The sequence below is a fragment of the Pristis pectinata genome, chromosome 1 (genome assembly GCF_009764475.1).
Source record: "Pristis pectinata isolate sPriPec2 chromosome 1, sPriPec2.1.pri, whole genome shotgun sequence".
Lineage (NCBI taxonomy): Eukaryota > Metazoa > Chordata > Chondrichthyes > Rhinopristiformes > Pristidae > Pristis > Pristis pectinata.
In genome coordinates this window covers 138360419-138385978 of record NC_067405.1, presented here as the reverse complement: position 1 = coordinate 138385978, position 25560 = coordinate 138360419, and the positions used below count along the sequence as shown (strand labels likewise).

Sequence of the window (25560 nt, the reverse complement as noted above, 5' to 3'; positions counted from 1 at the left end):
ACACTCCCCGTGTCTGCGTGGGTTTCCTCTGGGTGCTCCGGTTTCCTCCCACATTCCAAAGATGTACAGGTTAGAGGTTGTGGGCATGCTATGTTGGCGCCGGAAGCGTGGTGACACTTGCGGGCTGCCCCCAGAACATTCAATGCAAAAGATGCACTTCACTCTGTATTTCAATGTACATATAACTAATAAAGACATCTTATTTGTTTGAGGTACAGATTTACTAGTCCTGTTCGCAGGATGAATTCTCTCTTACATGAGAATCACGACTGTTCTCCTGGTCAGTGTTAGAACCAGTTTCTTGCTCAACATCCTCATCCTGTTCTCCATCCTGCTCATCTTCATCCCCGTTCTTAATATTCTTTTCTTCATCCAAGGATTTAAGGTTTTCCAGAGATTCACTTGACCTGTAACCATTGAGCTTTTCTCTGCTATAGAACAAAACAAAAACAGTTGCCTTGGTTCTTGATTAGACCTACCTAACATCAAAGGGATCCTTGACAAGCAGTTGAATATTAAACTAATTATATTCGTGGTGGTAACTTGCCTTAAGATGGAGATCCCAGAATTTTGGAAATCCACCTGTCCAAGTATTTTCACAGTTTGGAATTTAGAAAATACAAAATGAGATCTTCCTAAATAGAACCTGGGCTTCCATATTAAACACATCAAATTAGCATGCCTGCCAGGTGTGCAGAAATTAAAATAACTGGTTGAGAAGATCCTATTCATGATTCAGAAATTCCCTATAATTAATTGCTCAGTATTGCACCCCATCATTTACAACCTTCTGTGATCATCTGAAGATTTAAAAGGATATACAGTGTACACACCCCGACCCCCAACACCCCCCCCCCCCATCCTTTTATGGCATTTTGGGTAACGGAAATTCACCCTTGTGGAATTCACAAATCAATACCAAAAAATGAGATACAGAATAAAAAAAATCACTCTTACGGAATGTTGTGGGGGAAAAAATGACTAAACACAAAATGCAAAAGAAACAAAACAAATTTTGTCCAAGGGTTCACATTATGGAAATATGTGATACAGATGGGTTTTCTAGGAGTGCAGCCTCTCCATAATGTGGGGGTGTACTGTACTGTAATTGGATTGAGTAATTTTTTTCCATTACTCAGGAATGACCAAGTGCCCAGTTCTGATGCCACAATGAACTACCTGTGTTCACTCTCGTGGCTGCTGTCTTCTATATCGGATATGTGAGGGGGAATGTCCTCGCATTTCCTCCCTTGTCCAGACAAATTCTTCATCCACCCCAGCTTGCTGCAGTGCTTCACGGTAATCGCTTCTCCGGCCTCAGAGGTGGCATTTTTCTGGCAAAAAAAGAGAATGGTTCAATGCAAAGTAAAGATTAATGGCAAATTCGCATGCAGAAAGGGGATTTAAATAATTTTTATCTTCTGCTTATTTGTCTCTTTTTCCCTTCTGAATGACTTTTGTTGATCAATGTTTTTTCTGGTGGGTGGAAGTCACCTCAGTCAAGAGTCCCCAATTTCAGTATGAAACCTTGATAGTTTGTGTGCCTGAGCTGCTCGACTTTGGAGGCTATCACAACTGACAAGGACATAGAACATTACGCACAGGAACAGCCCTTCAGCCTACGATGTCTGTGCCGAACACCATGCCGAATTAAACTGAATCTTTTCTACCTGCACAAGATCCAAATCCTTCATACCCTGCATATTCATAGCCTCTTAAAAACGCCACCATCGTATTTGCTTCCACTACCCCTGGGCAGCCCGTTCCAGGCACCTCTGTGTAAAACAAAACTTGCCCCACACATCTCCTTTGAACTTTCCCCCTCAAATGCATGTCCTCTAGTATTTGACACTTCCACCCTAGGAAAAAGATTTTGACCGTCTACCCTATCTAAGGCTTTCATAATTTTATAAACTTCTGTCAGGCCAACCCTCAGCCTTGGATGCTCCAGAGAAAACCACCCAAGTTGTACTATCATAGCTCATGCTCTCTAATCCAGGCAGCATCCTGGTAACCTCTTCTGCATCCTTTTCAAAGCCTCCACATCCTTCCTGTAATGGGGTGACCAGAGCTGCACACAACACTCCAAGTGCAGCCTAGACATTGTTCTTACTCATTGGCCACAAACAGTATGTACTTAGATGGTTATCAGGGTGGGAATTGAGGCCTTGTGCGAAGGTAATACCACTATGCTGAGGTCATACCTGAATCTAAATTACTCAGAGATGAGTTTGTACCTATACGCAGCATTGATCAGGGAATCACCAAAAAATATGTAAAAGTCCTGAAGTAGGGGTGTGAAGAGATGGTGCTGAAACTGTCTTTGTGTATCTGGTGACCCCTGTTTCTTCCCACAATCCTCCCTTTCAGGTATTTATGCAAAGCAGCATCAAATGGTCACTGTCTAGACTTCTATAAGAAACAGTAGCTGAAAAAAAAAGAGAATTGTTCCTGGTCATGCCCTGTTGGCAGTCTCTGCCCACCAAGCTCAGGGAAGGAGCTGAGAGAGAAGAGAGATCTGTTGAGTATGTATGGTGGTGCTAGTGCTTTACCTGACCTCAAACATCTAAGTGTATTAGAACTCACATGAAGTCTCTCCTTGTCTCATTTCCAGTCCCACATTATTGTGCCAACGTGCATATCTGGTGCCTTGGATTCATAGGTTGATCGAGGTTTCTAGCAACCTTACCTGAGTGACTTGTTCAAAAAGGTAGGGTCTGCTGCAGACTCGCCTTTTCATCTCCTCTAGTTTCCTTCTTGTATTCCTTCTTCCTCTTGAGATCCGCCTGCCTATAAATTGTTATAGCTGATTAAGCAACAGAAGCAGGTGTGTAGGCCAGTATTACAGCGAAACTATGAGCATGAGGAAATCATGTTTGGTGAATTGGTTGGCAGAGAAATGATGGGGAGACAATGCAGAACTCACTTCCTCATCTCTGCAGTAACATCATGGGATTTTTTTTACATCCAACTGAACTGGGATAATGATCGTGACCAGCAACAACATACATGGCAGGATCATTCATTGATAGGTCATACACTGTAAATATTCTGATTACATTTTCTATACAATTAAAATGTGGTATAGTCAAGAACCTCACAGACCTGTACTTCTTCAATACTTCTTTGAAGGTCTCTGCAAGGCTTTGAGTGGGGGTCCATTGCTTTTGCCACGTATTGAGACGGTTTTGCTTATATCTTGGACATTCATTTTGTACCTCTCCATCCATTCAGGCTTTCTCTATTTCATGCTTATCTCGTTCTTCCAGAGATCTTCTATAGGATAAAAATCAAAATCCCATTCAAAGGACTATTTCCAATCAAACACAACTTTGTGTTCTGCTGATATTTGACATTGAAATTTCTTATTGCTTGTTTATGCTAAATGGGTGCAGACTATTGTCAATCAGTTCCACATTAACTGCTTAACAGAAGTCTCTAGATTTTGAAACAGTTCTGAAAGATTGGAGGGTGGCAAATGTAACCCCACTATTTAGAAAGGGAGGGAGAGAGAAAACAAGGAATTAATTAGCCTAACATGAGTAGAAGAGAAAAAATGCAATAACTATAGCCTATTATAAAGAACAGGGCCTATGACAAACAGGATTTACAAGTCAAGATGGATTTATGAAAGGAAAATCAGTTTGAGTTTCCTGAGGAAATATCTGTTAAAATAGAGAAGGAAGAACCGGTGGTGTATTTGGATTTTCAGAAGGTCTTTGATAAAGTCCCATATAAAGAGGTCGTGTGCAAACTTAATGCATATGGGAATGGGATTAATAGACTCACACAGACGAAGATTGTGTTGACAGACAAGAAACAGAGCGGAAGGGTTTATGGGGACTTCCTCAGGTGATGAGCTGTGACGTTGAGATACTGCAGGAATCAGTGCTGGAAACCCAGCTCTTCACAATGTACGGCATCATTTGGATGTGAGGGAACTGAATGCAACTTTGTTGGTGTCACAAAACTTGGTGTTGATGTTGGTTATATTCTTGTCACATGTACCGGGATACAGTGAAACGCTTTTGTTTTTTGTCCCATCCAGGCAGACCAAGCCGTACGTAAGTACATCATAGTAGTAAAAAAGAAAAAGCCCTGCAAGAGTTCTTTAATATTTCACTGAAATAATCTCTTGTTATTTGTAACTCTACAGAGTTTAATACCTGTCTGCTTAATCTCTTCTCACAGGGCAAACACCTCCATGCCAGGAATCAATCTGTTGAACCTTAATTGCACCCCCTCTATCCCATGCATATCCTTACTTTGAGAGACCAGATGAGAACCTAATACTCCAAGCACGGTTCATCAGATCTTATACCTTAATGCAACTATATATTTCTTCTTGTATTCAATCCTTTGCATAAAAAACCAACCTACTGTTGCTTCCTAATTTTTTGCTCTACCTGCACATACACTAATCACTAAACTACTAAGGATTCCCCAGGTGTCTCTGAACATTTTCAATCTCACTTTTAAAATAAATACTCCACCTGGTTAATAATTAGGGAACATGATTTGTTAATTAGTAAAAGGACTAGATGGGAATTGAGAAAAAGATTTTTCACCCAAGGAGTAATGGGGTATGGAACTCAATGCCTGAAGCTGTGGTGGAGACAGAAACCTTAACTGTATTTAAAGGAAAGGTTCTTTGCCCAAGTACTTGATGGAGCATGATGCACAAGAGTATGATTGACAGCTGGAGCATAAGAGTTACACAATAGCTGGCTGGCATGGATACAGTGAGCCAAACGTCCTCCTGCATTGTTAATTTGCATGATTGGCCTCTCTTAGAAAGGTGCTGATTTAACTTGGCTAGGTCACAAGTGCAGAGTTGTCGTCGTTCTCCAAGTGTATGCTGGCTGTTCCAAGTGTAAACTGTATATAAATGTAAGCTGTTGTTGGCTGACATGCCCAGTCTCAAGCTGTTGATATTTCCCCAAGTGTCAATTGTATCTGGCTGGTATATAACTATTTGGTTGGCAGCTAAGTTGTTATTGTATGTTGTTTATATATTAGAGGTTGTTGGCTATTACTGCATTGTTGCTGTCGAAGGCTACAAGTTGTGCTAGGTAAGCTGATGTTGGCTACCATGCAGGTTTGTTGCTATTGGACCTTGCACATATATACTTTCCTGCCTTTTGCTACTAAACTCTAGATATTATCCGCTTCTATAAAATGTGCAATGCCAGACTATTCCTGTTATTTTGGCCGTAATCCAGACCCTGCGCCTTTGACCCTATTCCCACCACCCTGATGACCCCACCACTTTTCCTTCCTGCTCCCCAAGTTACCTAATGTCATTAATGTTTTCCTCTCCTCAGACTGCTCTCTCCCCTTAAAAATCTGCCATCATCAACCACCCTCCTTAAAAATAAAAAGCTCATCATTGATCCTCCTACTCCTTTCAAACTACACCCAGCCCTCTCTAACATGAACACAAACTACGGTGGAGAGTGGAGATGCGTTACAGAAGCAGGATGTGCTGGAAATACCAGCCTATTATACTCATGATATACCAGTGTATTATACTCCCTCTGATCTTCCTTCCCTTTCCAATCTCCTTTACGTGCCCATCTCTCCTACTTGTTCAGTCTCCTCAATCGTTTCCATCCAGTCACATCACTTTGATCAACACACATTATTTAAATCCTCTGTGACTGGAAGCATGGTGAAGACCTTTAACATCATCGTCCTCTTCCAACGCTTCTCCCTCATTATCCAGCTGCATAGGATTAATCTGGCTTGGTTCTATTCATATATATACCCAGCCATAACCAGAAAAATCACCTGAGATGCTTCTTTCCCACACTGGCACCGTTTTCTCTGGAGGTCTGTCTTTGATTCGGTCTACATCTCTTCTTCACATTGTTCCTCAAGGGTCATCTTCCGATATGTAGCTGTCGTTGCACAGATCTACATGAACCCCCATCTATTTTTCCATCTTTCTGCTGCCTCACACTGATCATGCTGCTTATCTGACATGCTACAGACCAGACAAGGAGCCACCTGATTTGCAGAGACTTGTAAGGCTCCATCACTCTAATGAGCTGCACAAGTACCCTTGCGCATGACATTCCCAACAGTTTCATTTCCTAATGTTTCCTAAGAAAGCACTCAGGGTAACGGCCTAGTACCGGAGTAGAAATTAAACTGACCAAACATTGGAAATGCAGTTGTTGCTCATGTTTCAATTCATGATTTAACAAGTATTAATAGCTTTTGGCTACTATTTCCATTTAAATTGTTCTTGTTGCTACATAATTGTTGGTTATTAGCTGTCATACAAGGACAGACTAAATAAGAAAAAAAACTGTTTGCAGAGACAAAGGTCAATAACCACAACAGACAGATTTAAGTTAAATGGTGAAAAATATTCAGAGGTGATATACATCCAGCTGTTATGCCTGTAACTAAGATAGAAAAGTATTCAAAAGCAACTTTTGGGTTTTAACTATTCAGGTGTAATGAGATGCTGGAGCCTCAGTTCAAATTTAGCACAAGCAGAAAATTCTTAATTCTTAATAAATTCTTAACTACGTTATGTAAGCTTAGAGACAGACAGACTCCATAATACATTATTTGATCATTTATTTTCAATGAACTGTAAAGAAAGATCAGGTGCATTGACTATAAACATTTGTGTGATTTATGGTTAACTTCCATTTTTGTTTTACCTGACAGCTGACTGCCTTTTTCTTGCAGCATTTGTTGTAGAGATGGGAAGTGTATGAGAAGACAGTGAACGAATATCACTGAAAGAATTACTTTTCTTCAAGTGAATCTTTGCCTTTTCCTATAAATGTGACAGGAAAGATTGATTTTACACTTGCAAAGTATTATTCAATTCAATTATTTACTGAAATCTATCAAAAGCTTCAATTTTGTTGTGGTTACTATCTGATTCCCAATATGTGATTCTACTGTTTATTCTTGCTAATTCAGTCAGTTTTGCACAAATATTTGATGAATCATTCCTAATTTGAATTAAGCCATGCAAATAACACAGCATTAATAGTTTCACAAAAATTTGAGATGGTTTTAGTTAACCAAGTTTAAGCTAAGAATAGACACATTCATAAGCTAAGCGTAAGAGGCTGAGGGGTACCCTATAGAGAGGCATAGAAAAGCTGGATGGTCACAGTCATTTTCCAAGATAGAGGAGTCAAAAACTACAGGGCATAGATTTAAGGTGAGAGTGGAAAGATTTAAGTGGAACCTGAGGGACAACTTTTTCCATGCAGAGGGTGGTGGTTTTATGGAATGAGCTGCTAGAGGAAGTGGTAGAGGCAGGTAAATTACAATGTTTAAAAGACATTCAGACATATATTTTAGAGGGATATGGGCCAAACACAGGCAAATGGGGCTAGCTCAGGTAGGCAAGGTGTTGGCACGGACAAGTTGGCTGAAGGGCCTATTCCCATGCTGTGTAACTCTATGACTCTCATAACATCTAAACAGTAGCAATATTGTGCAATGAAATTTGGAAGGCACTTTGCAGAAATACTACCTGCTTATGGCTGGGAGAGAGGAGAGAGGATTTGCTGAGAATTTTTGCTTTGAGCATTCTCTGTTAAAAAAAAATTAAGATCCACTGCTGCTGCTCAAGACTCTCTATGAAGAGACATTGTGTGCTCATTAGTTTTGAAAACTTAATGAGAGCTGGGCTACTTCAAGGTAGGTATCTGATTTTGTATTTGGTACTTCTGTTCCAAGTGAAAGTAACTAGGTAATCTAAGTGTTCTCAGATCCAATATGACCACATCAAGCAACATACTTAACTCTAAGGTGTGGGGCCACTGAATAGTTCATATTTCAAGTTGGAAAATACAAACTTTCTTATTTTCATTTGGAGTGGCTGGGCAGATTTGCTTATCTCTGAAATGACCAAGCACAGAATCACATGGGAATATCTCAGGTCCCGGCACACTGGCACCTGTTTAAATTTTATCATTGTCCAAGTGATTGACCATGAGGATGTTACCATCACTTGTGCCATGACATATGGGCATGACTATTGGCTAATCCACTACTATCCACATGAAACCTGGGCCCAAAACATCGCCGTAAACAGAAATCATGCTGCAAGAAAACCAACACTCTAGAACCCCCAATGCAGCTCTCCTTAGACAGCACTGAGATAACAGTGAACTCTCAGCCAATGGAAATACAGAGTGTCTACAGTGTATGACACTGCCTTGAAGTCCACCAATAATTAGCAACTCCTGAAGAGACTCTTGACTTCTCTACCAAGGAGAACCAGGGCTAATTAACACAAATGCAAGGCATTCTTGAAGACAAAAGAGACTGCAGGTGCTGGAATATGGAACAAAAAACACAATGCTGGAAGAACGCATTGGGTCAATCAGCATCTGTGGAGTCAATAGGTACATGTCAATGTTTCGGGTTGAGACCATGCATCAAGACTGAGAGGAAGACGAAAGATTGCCAGTATATACAGTACAAAGTGGGGGTGGGATAGAGGATAGTAGGTAATAGGTAGAACCAGATGGGGAGGGGATGATGGGCAGATAGAACCAGGTGGGGGGGGGCAGTTAAACAGAAGCTGGTCGTTGTCACCGTGGCTATCCCTCGAGGACGAGGATAACGGTCTTCGTTCCGTTGATCTATTTCTGGGCTCTCAAGTGGCTTATGAGTCCAATCTTGGAAGTAGCCCACAGAGCGAAGACGCCTGTGCATGTATTTGTTTAACATGTATTTGATGTCGCACTACAAAAAGGCACACAATACTTCACAAATCAACCAACTGATTCCAATGGCATGGAAACCACGATGATTGGAGCTGATGGATTTGTTGCAGCCTTCATCCGCCTCCACAGCCGTTGAGTTGGAAATAACTTCGTCCTCCTGTTCCACCGTCGAGGTCTTGTTTGGATTGTTCTTTGTCAGGGACCTCACCATCGACCTTACCGCCATGGGTGACCCTACCAGGAGCATAGCTCCAGACGGCATTGCTCTCGGGATCTCAGGACCACACAAGCTTCTCCACCATGACAAGGTGACAATCCACGGAAAAGACAGAAGCTGGTAGGTGATAGGTTGTATTGCTATATACTAGCATTCTTTCCTCTTCCCTCTCAGTCCTGATGCAGGGTCTGGACCCGAAACATCGCCTTACATCTTATGTCTCCGCAGATGCTGACTGACCCCAGACTTCTGTCCCTTGTGCAAGGCATTCTAGGATTGGAAGTGCTTCAAGAGAAGGCACCACCTTGTGGGTAGAGGTTCAGCAGTAAACCCAGGACCTAAAGAGCAGATGGTGAATGGAAAGAACATAGGAGGCTCAAAACACATCTACGACCCAAACATGCAAGGCTCTGCCCCACTGAGAGCCAAGAACTGACGAGAACTTATCAAGTACAGAGGGCAGTCAGCATTCGTTAGAAGGAACACTTTGAAGACTTCCTCAGCCATGACTCTTAACTCCATCCCACAGCAACCTATTTGGTCCAGCTTTGCCACTACCCCTGATTGTCAAGAAGTCAAAAAGGCCACATGCCAACTAAAGAACAAGGCCTTAGGTATCTCTGTCAAAGTTCTCAAACTCAGTGTTGAGGAACTTCAGACCCAAGCACACAATCTCCACATACATATTTGGCAGAGGAGGTTATGACAGGACACCCCAGAGATGCTGTGGTCATGACTACCTTCAAGGAAGGAGATAAATCCAGCTAAGTATCTGCTGAAGGATCTCCCTGCTGTCTACCACAGGGAAGGTCACTGAGGTTTCCTCCCAATGGGCAATGATCTGCTCCCTGAATCGCATTATAGATTCTGTCCACCTACTGACACAGTGGACATGATCTTCACCATGCCACAACTTCAAAGATAAGTGCAGGGACCTACACCAACCACTGTATATCGTCTTTATGGACTCCATCAAAACCTGTAACTCAGTCAAAGAGCTTTCTTGTCAAGTTCGGCTGCTACAGAAGTTTGTCTCCATCTTGCATGTACTTCTTGATGGCATGCAAGCCATGATCCTAACCAACAGGTTCACACAGAGCCAATCTTAGTGCAGAACAGTGTCAAGAAAGGCTGTATCACTCTTTTCAATCTTTCCTGCCACAATTTTGTAATTGACCTCCAACAGGGTTCCCATTGGAGTGGAGCTAATGTACAGAAGTAATGAGAATGGTTGATTGCTTCCACTCTAGAACAAAGATCACTCCAACCTCAGTAGTTAAACTGCAGTACACAGACAGTGCTAGTATTAGCACATATTTGAAGACTGAGCTCCAAACCAATGTTGCTGTGTTCACTCAAGCATATCAGAGGATGATCTAACACTGACACTCACAAAAGGTCTTCTACCACTTGCCCCTACTGTACAAGATGCCCCTGACATAAAGGGTCACAGCAAGACACTGGAAAATGAGGACCATACCCATATTTCGTGAGTCATCTCGCAGTGAAGGGACACATCACTGATCAAAGTCACCCTTGTTCTCAGTGAACCAGAACGGCCTTTGGCCAAGTGAAGAAATGGGTGTGTGAAGAATAAAGACCTCAACATCAGCACCAATTGATGGTGTTCCACACAAAAGTAATTCCTGCTTTCCTACATGCTTCTGAGACTTGGACTACCTAGAGCAGCACGCAAGGCACTGGACAGATGCCATGAATGTTGCCTCTGCAAAAGCCTCCAAGTCCACAAGAAGGATAAGCCAATCATATCAGTGTCCTCTTCCCTGCCAGTATCCTTTCGTACATTCTGTCAGCTCCAGTAGACAGAATCAGATACTCTATATTCCAAGCTTTGCTAGGAAGAGATTATCTGTGTGAACAGAGGAAAAGATTCAAGGATGTTCTCAAAGCCTCCATGAAAAAAAATGCAAATATCACCACCGATATAGGATGGCAGTGAGAAGCCTGGGCCCATGAATGAGAAGTGCACGGTACCTCAGCATAAATGGCGGAAGGCACACATCAATTATGCACCCACTTGTCCTGTCAAGCACCTCCTGCCCCATCTGTACATCCCACGCTGACCTCAGCACTCAGAACCCAGAGACTGGGAAGGAAGCAAGTTATTCTCACTCCCAAGGAACTACCTAAGAAGAATGTTCTACAGCCAACTTCATGTGGTCTAGGAATCATACTATTTAACTTTTATCTTTCTTTATTATTAGCCATGTATTAAATTCCAATTGTAAAATTTCCTTGAGGATTCTCCCCTCTTCTGAAATTACTTTGACAGAAGATTGAAGAAACCCGGGAGGAGGGGTGAAATCAGTGGCTTAAAATCTAGGAAAGTTCTATTAAACAAGTCAACAATCTGTTATGGCCAACAAATGAAAGATGAATAAAATCTGCTGCATGTTTTCAGACTGAGGTTCCGCGTGTGAATGGGATTTCTGGAATTCTCAAAATACAACATGGTTGAGAGAACCCTGTCAATTCCAGCAAAATCTTCCAAACAGTGACACTGCAAAGAAAAGTGCTTGAAAAAAATATACCTTTGATACTACTTTATTCTTGGCATTACTTTTACGGGGTGGCAGTTTTGATGTTTGGAGTTCAAACGGCACACATTTTGTTGTCTCCTTTGTCTCCTTTCGTGTTTCTCTTTGAAATGCATTGTACAGTTTTGTATAGTCAGGGATTTCTGGATTTATCCTTGGCTTGAACTTTGGTCTTTCTTCCAGAAGCCCAGCTTCTCCTGTCTTGTTCTCATAGAGCTCGTAGTGACCAGATTTTTTTGGTCTATGATCTACAGGTGCAGCAGCTTTTTTGATTAAGTCTTCAGCTCTCATCTGAATCCGGATTTTTCTGTAGAGTTCATCTTCTTTAAGAGATAGAAAAAAAACCCTCATTAACCAGAGAATTACTTGCCAATAAACTCGGTAATATTGATATGTTACACCATGGCACTAGGGAACAACAGTTCAGGCCCAACACTGTATCATTTGAATGTCAGCTGTTCTGTTATGCTGAGTTGCTAAGCAGAGGTCTGCACCGTCTTGTCAGAGACAGTTGTCTGAGTGTTACCACAATCTATTTTGAGACTCACAAGAATGTAATGGTCGGCAGAAAGGGATAACATTGAATTGTTTAATGTGCTGTTTGGTGTGTGATTTTTGGCAGCTATGTAACACACGATGTGTGTGCTGGCTTGTTCTTTGAGATTTCTCACACAGCAAGTTTCCAATTTCAATTATGCTGTAAACTGAAAGAGACACAGTCTGAACAATGACAGAGAGAAAAAAAAACTGCATTCCTTGCCATTGGTTCTCCCAATGCATGTGCTCGGGTCAGCTCCTATTTCTAGTCAGAAGCTTGATAGACAGATGCCAGAGATTATGTTACCGTCTCATCTGACTATCTCTGTCTGTGCCATATAGAATTCTTTCCCAAATCAAAAAAAGTAGCATGATCAGAATGCCCCGCACAATAAATGCATGTCACAATTAGTTACTCAGTTTACCTTTGAGTCTCTCGCTCACTGATGGATCCTGGACAGAGTGTGGAATTTTCCTTATCTGTTTTGTTGTCTTTTTTTCTGGAACCACGGTACAGAGCTGTTGTTTTAACTTTCTTTCTTCTCTTCTTCCTTCTTTGTAAAGCTAAATGGTTTCTGTGTGGACAGCAGATACTCTTGCCGTTTCTCTGTTTCTTTCTTTCTCTTTTCTTCATTACGTTCATTGATTTCATCGTAAAGTCGCAGGTAAACGTGACCGGGTACAGGGAGGGCTCGGAATTTCTTCTGGCATTCTGCCTCTTCTTTCTGCCATTTTTCCACCAGCTGTTTCTCCACTTCCATTGTCAGTCTGGATCTGAGAACCTCTGTCTTCTTTTGACTTTCCCGCATCGTCATGTTGAATGGCTGAGGGAACTACACAAAACAATTCAGTAAGAAAGCATGCATCGCGTAATTCAACAACAACAGGTGCTACACAAACTTTTCACAAGGTACCATAGGGCCAGTAAATCACCGATTACACAGTGTAATTCCTCACTCACCTAATTACATCTGCAGCACAGAGACAAGACATTGGGGCTGAATGCTGGTGTTGAGCCTCATGCGAGCTTCCTCCTATTTTATCAAAATATTCTTCAATTCCTTTCGTCCCCATATGTTTCTAGTCTCTTTCAATCAATATATGCCTCAACCATTATGTCCTGCTAAGTTTCACATTCTAACCATTCTCTGCGCAAAGAAACTTCTGCCAAACCCCCTGTTGGTTTTATTAGTGACACTTTTGAAACTGAGACAGTTGGTTATTCTTCTATCAAGATATGCCATCTAAGATATCTTTAGTAGTCACATGTACATCGAAACACACAGTGAAACGCATCTTTTGCATTGAGTGTTCTGGGGGCAGCCCACAAGTGTCACCATGTTTCCGGCGCCAACATAGCATACCCACAACTTCCTAACCTGTACGTCTTTGGAATGTGGGAGGAAACCGGAGCACCTGGAGGAAACCCACGCAGACATGGGGAGAACATACAAACTCCTTACAGACAGTGGCCAGAATTGAAACCTGGGTCTCTGGCACTGTAATAGCATTATGCTAACCACTACACTACCATCCGAAACTGAATACCTTTCCACTTGATACTTGTCAAGTGCAATAAGACAACCACATGCAATAAAATACTCTTCTTCAACAACCTAACTCACAATAGGTAGATTCCTGCTGAACTAATTCTTCACTTCTTTACCTTGCAATGTTCTCTCTTTCTAAAATTATGCAGAGACTACACATGCCCACATACCCGCATTCACAGGTTTTTAACACTTATGACAAGTAATTTCCAAGATTTTTTGTCAACAGTGACCGACTCCTTGTTCAGAATCAGAATCAGGTTTATTACCACTGACATATTTGTGAAATTTGTTGTTTTGCGGCAGCAGTACAATGACATAAAAGACATAAAAATTACTATAAGTTACAAAAATAAATAAGTAGTGCAAAAGAGGAATAATGAGGTAGTGTTCATGGGTTCATGGACTGTTCAGAAAATCTGATGGCAGAGGGGAAGAAGCTTTCCTGAAACATTGAGTGTGGGTCTTCAGGCTCCTGTACCTCCTCCCCGATGGTAGTAACATGAAGAGGGCATGTCCCGGGTGGTGAGAGTCCTTAATGATGGATACTGCCTTCTTGAGGCACCACCTCTCAAAGATGTCCTCGATAGTGGGGAGGGCTGTGCCCCTGATGGAGCTGGCTGAGTCCACAACCCTCTGTAGCCTCTTTTAATCCTGCACATTGGAGCCATCATGCCAGGCTGTGATGCAACCAGTCAGAATGCTCTCCACTGTACATCTGTAAAAATTTGCAAGAGTTCTTTGGTGACATACCAAATCTCCTCAAACTCCTAATGAAGTAGAACCGCTGGCGTGCCTTCTTTGTGATTGCATCAATGTGTTGGGCCCAAGATAGATCCTCTGAGATGTTGACACCCAGGAACTTGAAGCTGCTCACCTTTTCGACTTGTTGACCCCTCAATGAGGACTGGTGTGTTTTCTCCCTACTTTCCCTTCCCAAAGTCCATAATCAACTCCTTGGTCTTGCTGATGTCGAGTGCGAGTTTGTTGCTGCGACAACACTCAGCCAGCTGATCTACCTCCCTCCTGTTCACCTCATCACTATCTGAGATTCTGCCAACAACAGTGGTGTCATCAGCAAATTTATAGATTACTCTTCTATGTTTCTCAAGTGAAAGCAGCAATTTGTTGTTCTTGTGGCTCTTACACGAAGTATTCTTCCTGGAACTTCTTTTACTGCCCTCTTTTCGGAAGCAAGTGGTTCAAAGTCAGATTTTTCTGCAAATGCAAGAACTCTCTGGTAATGAGAGTAGTAAACATGTCAGCTGACACATTCACTCATGGTTGAAAATGTGCTAATATGCAGAGTAGCACATCCTGCTCATTCTAGTGGCATTCAAGAAAGATTTTCATTAGACATGTCCTGTAATACCTTCTACATGTATGTGGTAAGACTCCCCACCTTATACATAGTTGTACACAATAACCACATGTAGTTCTGGGAATCATGCACATCACAATATAAGCAACATACGTGACTGAACTTCTGGGCCCTCATCTTTTCCCAAAGTTAGAATAATCCAGTGGTACATTGTACAGGAGTAAAAAATGAATCACTTTCATTTGTTTCAGGCTACAGAGCACTGAATAAGGTAGATGACGATCTTTACCATTGCTACCCTTGGTCCCTCCTGCCATGTCGTTCAGGCTTATGCAAGACGAGCAGAGATCTTGGCACTTAGCACAAGTTCATTACCTGCCTACCATTATTATGAATAAACAGCCAATGAATGGCTATTGGCATCTGCCTCAGATGAACTGCAGGGAAGGACTGCGCTTGGGGCATTGCAAAGGAAAATTCAGGCCCAGATGTCTTCAGCGCAAACTTAGCAGTTTGTAGCAATTTCCATCTCCTACCTGTTAATTAAATGAGAGCTGTTGGAGATCTTATTACAACTATAGAGGATATTTATACATGGTTGTGAATAGAAATATTTTTCCATACTAAACTTTAGAGCATTACCGCTTTCCAATAACTCTATTAAGGCATCTCTTCACTTTTACTTTCCTCACTTCAAAAGCTTGGCATTGGCTGCTGAATAAATTTGAAATATTTCACCTGTGATCTGTGAGATCCAAGCTGATGCAGGACTCTTAGGTCTGCTGGGCTTCTTTGGCTGCAAATGATCCTTCATAACACTTCCGTTTGAATCTGTTAAACTGCAGCGTTCATCACTAGAGTAGGAATCTCTCTTCATTACATTTCTGATAAAGGAACAAAAATAATTGGCAGTAAGTTAAACTATGAATAGCCAGGCTTTTTTGAATGTGATATATCATCCAAACACTATACAGATATGATCCTCTTCTTTGGCAGTCCCCCAGAATAGAGGATGACTTGCTTCCACTCCGGTTCTGTGGGCTGAGGTGACTCATGAGGCTAAGGTGGGATCCGCAGACTCTTCTACAGATGGGACTGGAGGTGCCCGAAGGGATGGATGAGTGTGTAGTCTGTGGGGCAGCGTGCCCCTTCCCCCAATTACCCACAAATTCTCTGTGTTCCCATACACTGACTCAAAAGTTCTCGATATCATCTGCTCCAATTTGAGTGGTGATAAGCCACAAATTCTTGGCTCTTCGTGAGGATGTTGCATTTTTTCGAAGGAAGCTTTGAGCACATCATTGAATCTTTTCCTGACAGCTCCAGTGACCCCAATTCGATCCTGACCTCTGGTGCTGTCTGTGTGGAGTTTACATTCTTTCTGTGACTACACTGGTTTCCCCCAGGTGCTCCACTTTCCTCCCACATCCAAAAGATGTACAGTGAAGCTCTGATTATCCTCCATCTGACTATTTGAAAGGTCAATGGTTCGGCATCCAGCTCACTGGGTGTGGACTCCTGTGCTCCCTCTATATGGGATATGGGGATAAGGCCGGAAATTGGGGCTAGATAGGAATAGTTTTAACTTAGCTCATGGAGCAGATTCGATGGGCCAAATGGCCTACTTCTGCTCCTTTGTTTGTGATCTTGTGATCTAACACACTGGGGCCCTGGTTCTCTCACACCTTCTGACACACTGGGGCCCTGATTCCTACACTCCTCTAACACACTGGGGCCCTGGGTCCCACACTCCTCCTGACACACTGGGGCCCTGGGTCCCAAGCCCCTTTGAAACTCACTGGGCCCTGGTTCTGGGAGTCCCAGTCCAATACTTCCTTAAAACTGACCTGGTTCTGTTTCACTCTCTCCTTAACCTTACCAGGTTCACTGGAAAATTTATTATAATACTGTGTAACATGGTTAAAAAAAAATTAAAATGTGTCAGGGTATTAACAGGAATAAGATCCAAGAAAATCTGCTGGTCTGGCACCACCAATTTCTCAAGCGTGTTGGAGTAACAGAGTTTTAATGTACTGGCAAGTTAAATGGCTACTGTAAATACTCTTGGTGTAGGTAAATGGCACAGAATCAAGGAGGGGTGATGAGAATGTGTGAGAGAATAAGTTGTAGGCTTACAGGAAAATAAGAGGGGGAATGGGATTTCTCTGCTGGGAAGCAGTATGGATACAATGGTCCTAATGGCTTCTTGTGTTATATTTAAAATAAGTTAAAAGTCCTCTTTCTTTCTGCGGCAGATTTCATCAAACCAGTCCTGGGAATAATAATGCAGGATGATAATTGCTTTGATAGAGACGAGCCATAATTGGTTTATAGGTCAGCCTTTCTTTCATAACTTCTGGGGCGTAATCTTCAACTATTCGAAACTTCCATTGTTTAAATTGAATCATTCCACGACAACGAGCAGTTCGAATCAGAACTCCTTGATGCTGACAAAATGAAATCTCAAAATTACTGGCCGAGGTTTTTGATCCGGAGCAGGTTTGAATCTTAATGCTCTATGAGCTCTGTCCAGAATGGGGTCAGCAGAGAACATATTGGAGCCGAACACATCGACCAAAAGTTTAGAAAAAGAATTCCGTGGGGTTACCAGTCTCGGTGTCTTCTGGAAAGTTGATGATTCTTAAATTTTTCCTCCTGCTGCGTCCTTCCAGGTCGATGATCCTCTGCTGTTGCTTTTCCAGGTTTGCTTGGTCGTAATTAAAGCTTTTTCAAGTGAATGAAGTTTGGCATCTCTCTCTTTACCAGCTTGGTCGAGTTCAGCAATTAGTTGCCTTTGTTTGGCATTCTCCTGGATAAGAGTATTTTGTTTTTCTTCAAAGTCCTGTAAAATAGACCAATTCGGCAAAGCTCCGGTCAAACTTTCTATCCGGATTAGAAATAGTTTCCAAAGTAGGTTGGTCTCCATTACCTTTACCATTAGCTGACGCTTTAGATCTAGTATTCATTTTAGCAGTTAAAAATCAAGATTAAACATGCCAGTATTGTAAAAGACTTATTAAATAGTGGTAAATAATAGATTGAAAAGTACTTGGACCAAAGCCAAGTTATGACTTAGTCCATCGAGCACCACCAACAGACTGATCATCATCAAACCAGTCCTGGTCCTTCTCCATAGAAAAGCCGAGAGTCACATCGCAGATGCCAAATATGGCAGACATCAGGGCAGTCCATAAGCTGTGGCCACTTTTGTGGTTCCCAACGGGTTAGAGTTGACAGGCTGTCTATGAAGCACTGTCTGAGAATAGTTAATCTTTGTGGAGATCCTTTAAAGATGTTTTTTTTTCCCTTCTCTTTACAATATTTTTATTAAATCCATGAAAAAATACAGAGTACATGCATCAAGAAAAGAGAGTAAAAATACTACTGAATACATTGTGTTAAATCGTACTGAGGATTACAATACTTTAAATCAATAATCACATATAGTAGTTAATAAGGAAAGAAAAAATTGAAATATTTTATTACAAAAAATAAATCTACCCCCACTACCAAAACCCCAAGCTGTTAGATAGAACAAACAGCAAGGAAAAACCTTAAAAAAACGTAACAGTGTCAGCCAATATCTGCGTTTTAGTCCCCAAATCAGAGATTTTGACAATAATTCAAAAAGGGTCTGCACAGGGTTTGAAAGTCGCGGTTAGATTCAAAACTGAACAGCGAATCTTCTCTAGATTCAAATATGACAGAACATCCTGTAACCATTGAAACATGCGTAGGCAGAGTAGCTTCTACCATTTAAGCAATACTACTCTCCTGGCTATAAGAGAAATAAAAGACAGAATATGTAAATCAGAAGCCTTCAAAGTTATATCTTTTTCTCCAACAATCCCAAACAGTTCAGTCAAAGGATTAAGTTTAAAATTTATTTTAAGAAGTACAGAAAAAGTATGAAAGACCTCTGTCCAATATTTTTTAAGACTCTGACAAGTCCAAACCATGTGAATTAAGGAAGCCACTCCGTTATTGCGTTTATCACAGTAAGGACATATATCAGAATAAAAACGGGATAGTTTATCTTTAGAAAAGTGAGATCTATGGACCACTTTAAATTGAAGGAGAGAATGACGAGCACATAATGATGAAGTATTAACCAACTTGAAAATTTCATTCCAAGTTTCCTCGGAAATTGACATCTGCAAATCTTGTTCCCAAGCGTTTTTAATTTTATCTTGTGGCACCTTACTCATTCCTAATAATCTGTCATAAATATTAGATATTGAGCCATCCTGAAAGGGTTCCAAATTAAAAATTACATCTAATAAATTCTTATTAGGACACAAAGGAAAAGAATGTAATTGAGATCAAAGAAAATCTCTAATTTGTAAATATCTAAGAAAATGAGTTTTTGGTAAATTATACTTGGTAGACAATTGTTCAAACGAAGAAAGGTTTCCTCCAACAAACAGATCTTGAAAACAAGTAATACCTAATTTGTCCCACTCTTTAAAAACTACATCAGTCATAGAAGGTTTAAAAAAGTAATTAGAGAAAATGGGACTAAAGATGTTTTAAGGTCAGAATAGAAGTCCTCCTCAGTTTCATCTGAAGCTTCCATAGTTGGGGCATATGCAATGATGACCATAGTGTTGATTCCCTTCTAGAGTGAACTGAGAAGTCATAAGGCATCCACTAATTCCACAGAGGGAGTCAGTGAGACACTAACTAGCTTATTCTGGATAGCAAGGTTCACTCCATGAAGATGACGTTCCTCTTCCAGTTGGCCCCACCAGAAGGAGGTAATCCCACCACTTTGTTTTTTCAAAACTGGTCACCTCCTGCCTATGGTATGTCTCATTCAGAGCAGCCATGTTGATGCCAAACCATCTGAGTTCCCAGGCTGTAATTGAGAATGGCATTCAGGCTGCCACTGGTGAGTAGTCCATGAGGGTCCTGACATTTCAGGTCCTGAACTTGTGGTGTGAAAGTTGCCTGTGCGTAGCTTCTTTTAATGTGGGGGCTGTTGCACACCAACTATCTCAAGAGCTCCACAAATCAAGGTTTTGATCCAATGGTAAGGAGGACCAATCCGGCTGGAGATCAGGCACTGCTGTACGGATACTATTGTCCATGCAGATATGATACATGTTTGGTATAATCTAATTTGAAAATGAAACAGAATCAGAAATAATTTGGACTTTGAAAATCCCAGGTGTGGTGTGTTGAAGGAGATAGTGTGGAAAGGAGGAAAAATAGTTCTGTTGACAGGAAATTACTGCTCATTAATTTATTACTTAAATACATTATCCATTATTTTGAAAAGGTTCCATGCAATATTCCTTGCTTCCCTAATGGAAAGACAATTGAAATAACAGGATGGGAATGGAATAAAGGTAACAAAATAACATTTCAACTTTCTTTTAAGTATATAAGAGACTATTATTATGAAAGGTGTTATTAGAAAAAGTTAATGGAATCTCAGACTAAAGGTACCCAGCCATATTAGTTCTCTGTCTGGTTCATAAGACCAAATTTCTGAAATTCCTTCATGCTAACAAATGTGAAGTGGGTTCATAGCCATAATTTATGAGTACGTGCATCCACTTAGTGGCACAGGGTATGATGATTTTATTGTGCTCCATCAACAAATTTCTGTATTATATCAGTTATTAGCTAAAAAATGTTGCCTCAGAGTTTAACAGGAAATTTTAGTGTTTGTTAAGGAAGCTCCAGGTATGCAAGCCTTTACCAAATTATTAAATTGTGCTCATCCTCGATGTTAATCATTCCTTTATTGAATACCATACTTTTATCTCTGTCTGGGATTCCCTCCTTAAATTTTCCTCACCTTACTTTGCTTATCCTTCTTGATATCATCTTCTGTAGCTGAGTGCTGAAAGATATTTTTATTGATAATATTCTCGATAATCATCTTGGACTATTTTGCTACATTAGAAGATGCTATCAAAATTCAAGTTATTGTTGAATCCACATGACCCAATAAAAGGGGCTAACTGATGTTTATGGGAATTGAGGCGACAAAATTTCACCAAACTTGGTGGATTTATCCACATTAACCACAACAGACTCACCTAGCTGACTTTGGCTTGGAGGATCTATTGCCCACAGGGATTCTTCCTTCATTCATTGCAAGGAATTTGACCACTTCTTCTGTCAGTCCCAGGTTTTTCATTTTTCCCTTATGTTCTGATTTATATTTATTCTTCTGCTGCTCATATTGCATGTCCAGTGCCAGCAATCTTTGTCTACAGGAGTTCTTCAAGGCCATAAGCCCTTCATAGTACTGCTTATTAACATTTCCTTCATCTTGGCTTAGAAAATCCATTAATTCACCATTGTTGCTCTTGTTGAATCCAACATTGGGAGATTCGTTACTTGAATCTGTGTCATTTTCAGGCATAACCTGGTGAAAGATCATACAGTATCATTTTATTTAAAATCACAAACTATCGATATCATTAATCTGTATTTACAACACATTAACTTTATCGATAGGTGTTGACCTTCATTTGATTTATTTTTATTACACATACTTATTACATGTAACTTGTGCACTTCCTAAATAATGTCATAATAAAATTCAATATACATGGTCTACCAGTTTGTATGTATTGCATAGTTTGAGGATTTTTATGTACAAATGTATCTACCTAGGACCTTTTAGGAATTTCTAAGCTTTGGTCAATAAAATGAATTCAAAATTTGGCAAGAATATTATGTAGCTCGATAACAATGACACCAGACTAGGTGACAAATTCAAAGTCTGAATTTGGCAGATTACGAATGTAGCCTGGTGGTTTTGAGCTGGTGCCAGAATAAACTGACATTGAGAGATGAAAGAATGTTGCAAACAAGATATGCTCCTGCCCTGTCCTCATTAGACTGGCTTAGATTCAACTTGCCCAATACTTTGCAGTTGATTTTTCATACACTGACAATAAGCAGTGATGCACAGTAACTCATTACTAGTGTCACATATAAACCCATGTATAAATAGTTTGATTTAGTTCAAAAATAAATGTGTGCCATCCTGTAAAGTGCAATTATGATATTTCTGAGAGTTAGCCGTTACTTTTTGCATCATCTCAACCATAAAGCAATGTCAGAGTGAGGAGCCAGGATTGACAAACAGTTACCAATCTATAGATCCCCACCACAAGCAAGTAGACAGGAAACACACAAAACTCTTTGTAAGCTCGACAGAGTTGATGCAAGGTCAATGTTTTCCCTGGAGACTGCAGATGCTGCAATCTGGAACAAAAAACAAACTGATGAAGGAACTCAATTTTGATCTTATCTGAAAGACGGCATATTTTCTAAAGAGGGAGTGCAGTAAAGCTTCTCCAGACTGGTTCCTGGGATGGTGGGTCTGTTATACGAAGAGAGACTGAGCAGGCTAGGTCTCTGTTCCCGAGGTTAGAATGATAGATGACTTCATTGCAATTCGTACAGGGCTCAACAAGTTGGATACAGGGAGGAAGCTTACCATGGTTGAGATGTCTAGAATGGGGGGGGGGGGGGTGCGGGATGTGGTGGTCACAGTCTCAAAATAAGGGGCAGGACTGAAATGGGAAATTTCTGCACTTGGACAGCAGTGAATCATGAATTTATCCATGAGGATTGTAAAAGTTTAGTCATTCAAAATAGAGACTGATAGATTTGTGGATATAAAAATATTCAAGGGATACGAGGATAGAGCAGGGAATCAGGGCAGTGAACGATTAGCCATGATCTTGTTTGAAGGGCTAAATTGCCTACAACTGCTTTTTATGCTCTTCTGCATATTTGTGCATGTACGTTCATGTGTGTGCTTGGAGGAATTATTTCAGATTATTCCCAACAAGAACATTGGCAAATATCAGAGATAGACCGACCAGCAAAACATCCTACACTTTAATGAAGATGCAAGGGTCTGCAGATGTTGGAATATGGAGCAACAAACAATCTGCTGGTGGAAATCATTGTGGAGGGAAATGGATAGTTGGCATTTAAAGTTGAGAACCTTCATGTGGACTGGTGAAGGGTCTCGACCCAAAACGTCAACTGCCCGTTTCCCTACATAGATGCTGTCTGACCGGCTGAGCCTCTCCAGCAGATTGTTTGTTGATCCTATAGTTTAAGGCAATCAACTCCATCTTTCAGGTAAGGAGATCAAAATTGTGCACACTATTCCAGATAATTGCAGCAACCCAGTGGCATCCAGAAATCTATCCATCTCAATCGTAATTGGTGACTTGGACTCCACAGAATCAGAATCAGGTTTATCATCACTGACATTTGTCGTGAAATTTGTTGTTTTGCAGCAGCAGTACAGAGCAAGATATAAAGGACATAAAACATAAGTTACAAAAATAAGTAAATAGTGCAAAAGAGGAATAACGAGGTAGTGTTCACGGGTTCATGGACCATTCAGAAATCTGATAGCAGAGGGGAAGAAGCTGTTCCTGAAACATTGAGTGTGGGTCTTCAGGCTCCTGTACCTCCTCCCCGATGGTAGTAATGTGAAGAGGGCATGTCCCAGGTATGGTGAGGGTCCTTAATAATGGATTCTGCCTTCTTGAGGCACCGCTTCTTGAAGATGTCCTCGATAGTGGGGAGGGTTGTGCCCGTGATGGAGCTAGCTGAGTCTACAACCCTCTGCAGCCTCTTTCGATCCTGCACATTGGAGCCTCCATACTGGGCGGTGATGCAACCAGTCAGAATGGTCTCCACCGTACATCTGTAGAAATCGCATGAGTCTTTGGTGACAGACCAAATCTCCTCAAACTCCTAATGAAGTAGAGCTGCTGGCATGCCTTTTTCATGACTGAATCAACGTGTTGGGCCCAAGATAGAGCCTCTGAGATGTTGATGCCCAGGAACCTGAAGCTGCTCACCCTTTCCACCGCTGACCCCTCAATGAAGACTGATGTGTTTTCTTCCAACTTCCCCCTCCTGAAGTCCACAATCAATTCCTTGGCAATACACAAGAAGTGCTGGAGGAACTCAGCAGGTCAGGCAGCCTCCATGGAGAGGCATAAACAGTCGACGTTTTGGGCCAAGACCCTTCATCAGGATTGGAAAGGAAGAGGGCAGAAGCAAGAATAAGAAGGTGGGGGGGGGGGGGGAGAAAGAGGGGGAGGAGCACATGCAAGAAGGTGAGGGGGGAAGGGGGAGAAGTGCACACCCCTCTTCTTTTCCGGTCCTGATGAAGGGTCTTGGCCCCGCTGTTTATTTCCCTCCAATGGATGCTGCCTGGCCTGCTGAGCTCCTCCAGCACATTTTATGCGTTGCTCCAGATTCCAGCAGCTGCAGAATCCCTTGCGAATCAGTTCCTTGGCCTCGCTGGCGTTGAGTGCGAGGTTGCTGTTGCGACACCACTCAATGGGCCGATCTATCTCTCAGGGATGAAGACTTCAATAAGACCATAGGAGCAGAATCAGGCCATTTGGCCCATCGTGTCTGCTCCGCCAGTCGATCATGGCTGATTTATTCTTGCATCTCAACCTTATTCTCCTGCCTTCTCCCCATAACCTTTGATGCCCAAGAACCTATCAACCTCTGCTTTGAGTATACCCAATGACCATTGCCTATAATGCACAAGTGAGGAGCATGATGAAATACCCTACCTCCAACAGCGCTCATCTGGGAACAGAGCAGCCTACACAACCCACCACCACAAACATACATTTCCTCCCATCATTAGCACAGTCTACAAAATGCTACCTGCGTAAACTACCCTGACAGCATCTCCCGAACTCATGATTACCTCAACCTGTATGTTCTCCTCCTAGCTGCACACCACGGAGACCCTCCTCCCAGATTTGGGGGATGTAAACTGCTGGGCTGACAGTGGGGACAGGGGCCCGGTTGCCTGCACACACACTCCCTGCCCCAGTTGAGCCGTGACGCTGTTACCATGGCAACCGCAAGCAGCCGCGGCCTAGCAGGCGAAGCCGCTCAAGTAATAAACAGTCTCACTCCCTAACTCACCGGGAGCCGACTGTCAGCCCTCAGCGCTGCCCGTCCGTCGCCGAGCGGCGGGGTCTCACCGCCCGATGCCGTTTAAGCTGAGGCCCTGAGGTGGTTTATCTCCGCTCCAGCCCCGAGGCCCGTGGCGGCTGAGGTCCGCTCCCGGCCCGAGGCCCCACTCACCTCAAGCCAGCCGCCGCCTCCTCCTGCCGGGGCCTCCGCTTGCCCCGAGTCCGGCGACCCGTCCTGCCTTCGGGACTGGTTTTCCGGGCGGGCGTCTGTGGGAAAGGCGAGGCCGAGCGACCCCGGCATCTTTGGGACATCAGGGCACGGAGTCCGAGCCGAAGCACCACTACGCTGATTGGTGGATAGTGGAGCAGAGGCTGGCGCTGATTGGACAAACTAGATGTCAGTCTTAAATTGGTCCCGCCTAATCCCCTACGTTATAAGTAGTTTACAGTGGATTAGAACAAAATTCTTTTATGTGTGTATGAAAAGGTAAAATGCTGCAAAAACCCGCGATTTGTGGCAAAAGAAACAATTAACTTTTATAGTCATTGATCTTTCTTAAGAATGGGAGCATATAGAAGCAAGCAAGGGGGAAGATCTGCGAATAGAATGGGTGGCAGAAGAGATTCCCTGCCAAAAGTAATGATGCAGCAAGGTAAAAGAGGATAACAATGGGACAAATAAAGAAACAGCAGAGGGATCTTAAGGAGGTGTGAACGGGATTAGC

The 25560-nt window shown here is 42.0% G+C and overlaps 1 protein-coding gene across 1 annotated transcript; it reads right to left on the bottom strand.

Moving 5' to 3' along the window:
• Nucleotides 1-1294: 1294 nt before the first annotated feature.
• Nucleotides 1295-25158, bottom strand: fam161b (FAM161 centrosomal protein B). Its single transcript, XM_052019354.1, is given in 13 exon segments — nucleotides 1295-1334; nucleotides 2685-2749; nucleotides 2751-2790; nucleotides 3106-3161; nucleotides 3164-3232; nucleotides 3234-3276; nucleotides 6678-6796; nucleotides 11481-11809; nucleotides 12449-12556; nucleotides 12559-12855; nucleotides 15633-15778; nucleotides 20945-21276; nucleotides 25008-25158. Coding segments are annotated over 13 exon segments (1773 nt in total). The 5' UTR covers nucleotides 25137-25158.
• Nucleotides 25159-25560: the final 402 nt, after the last annotated feature.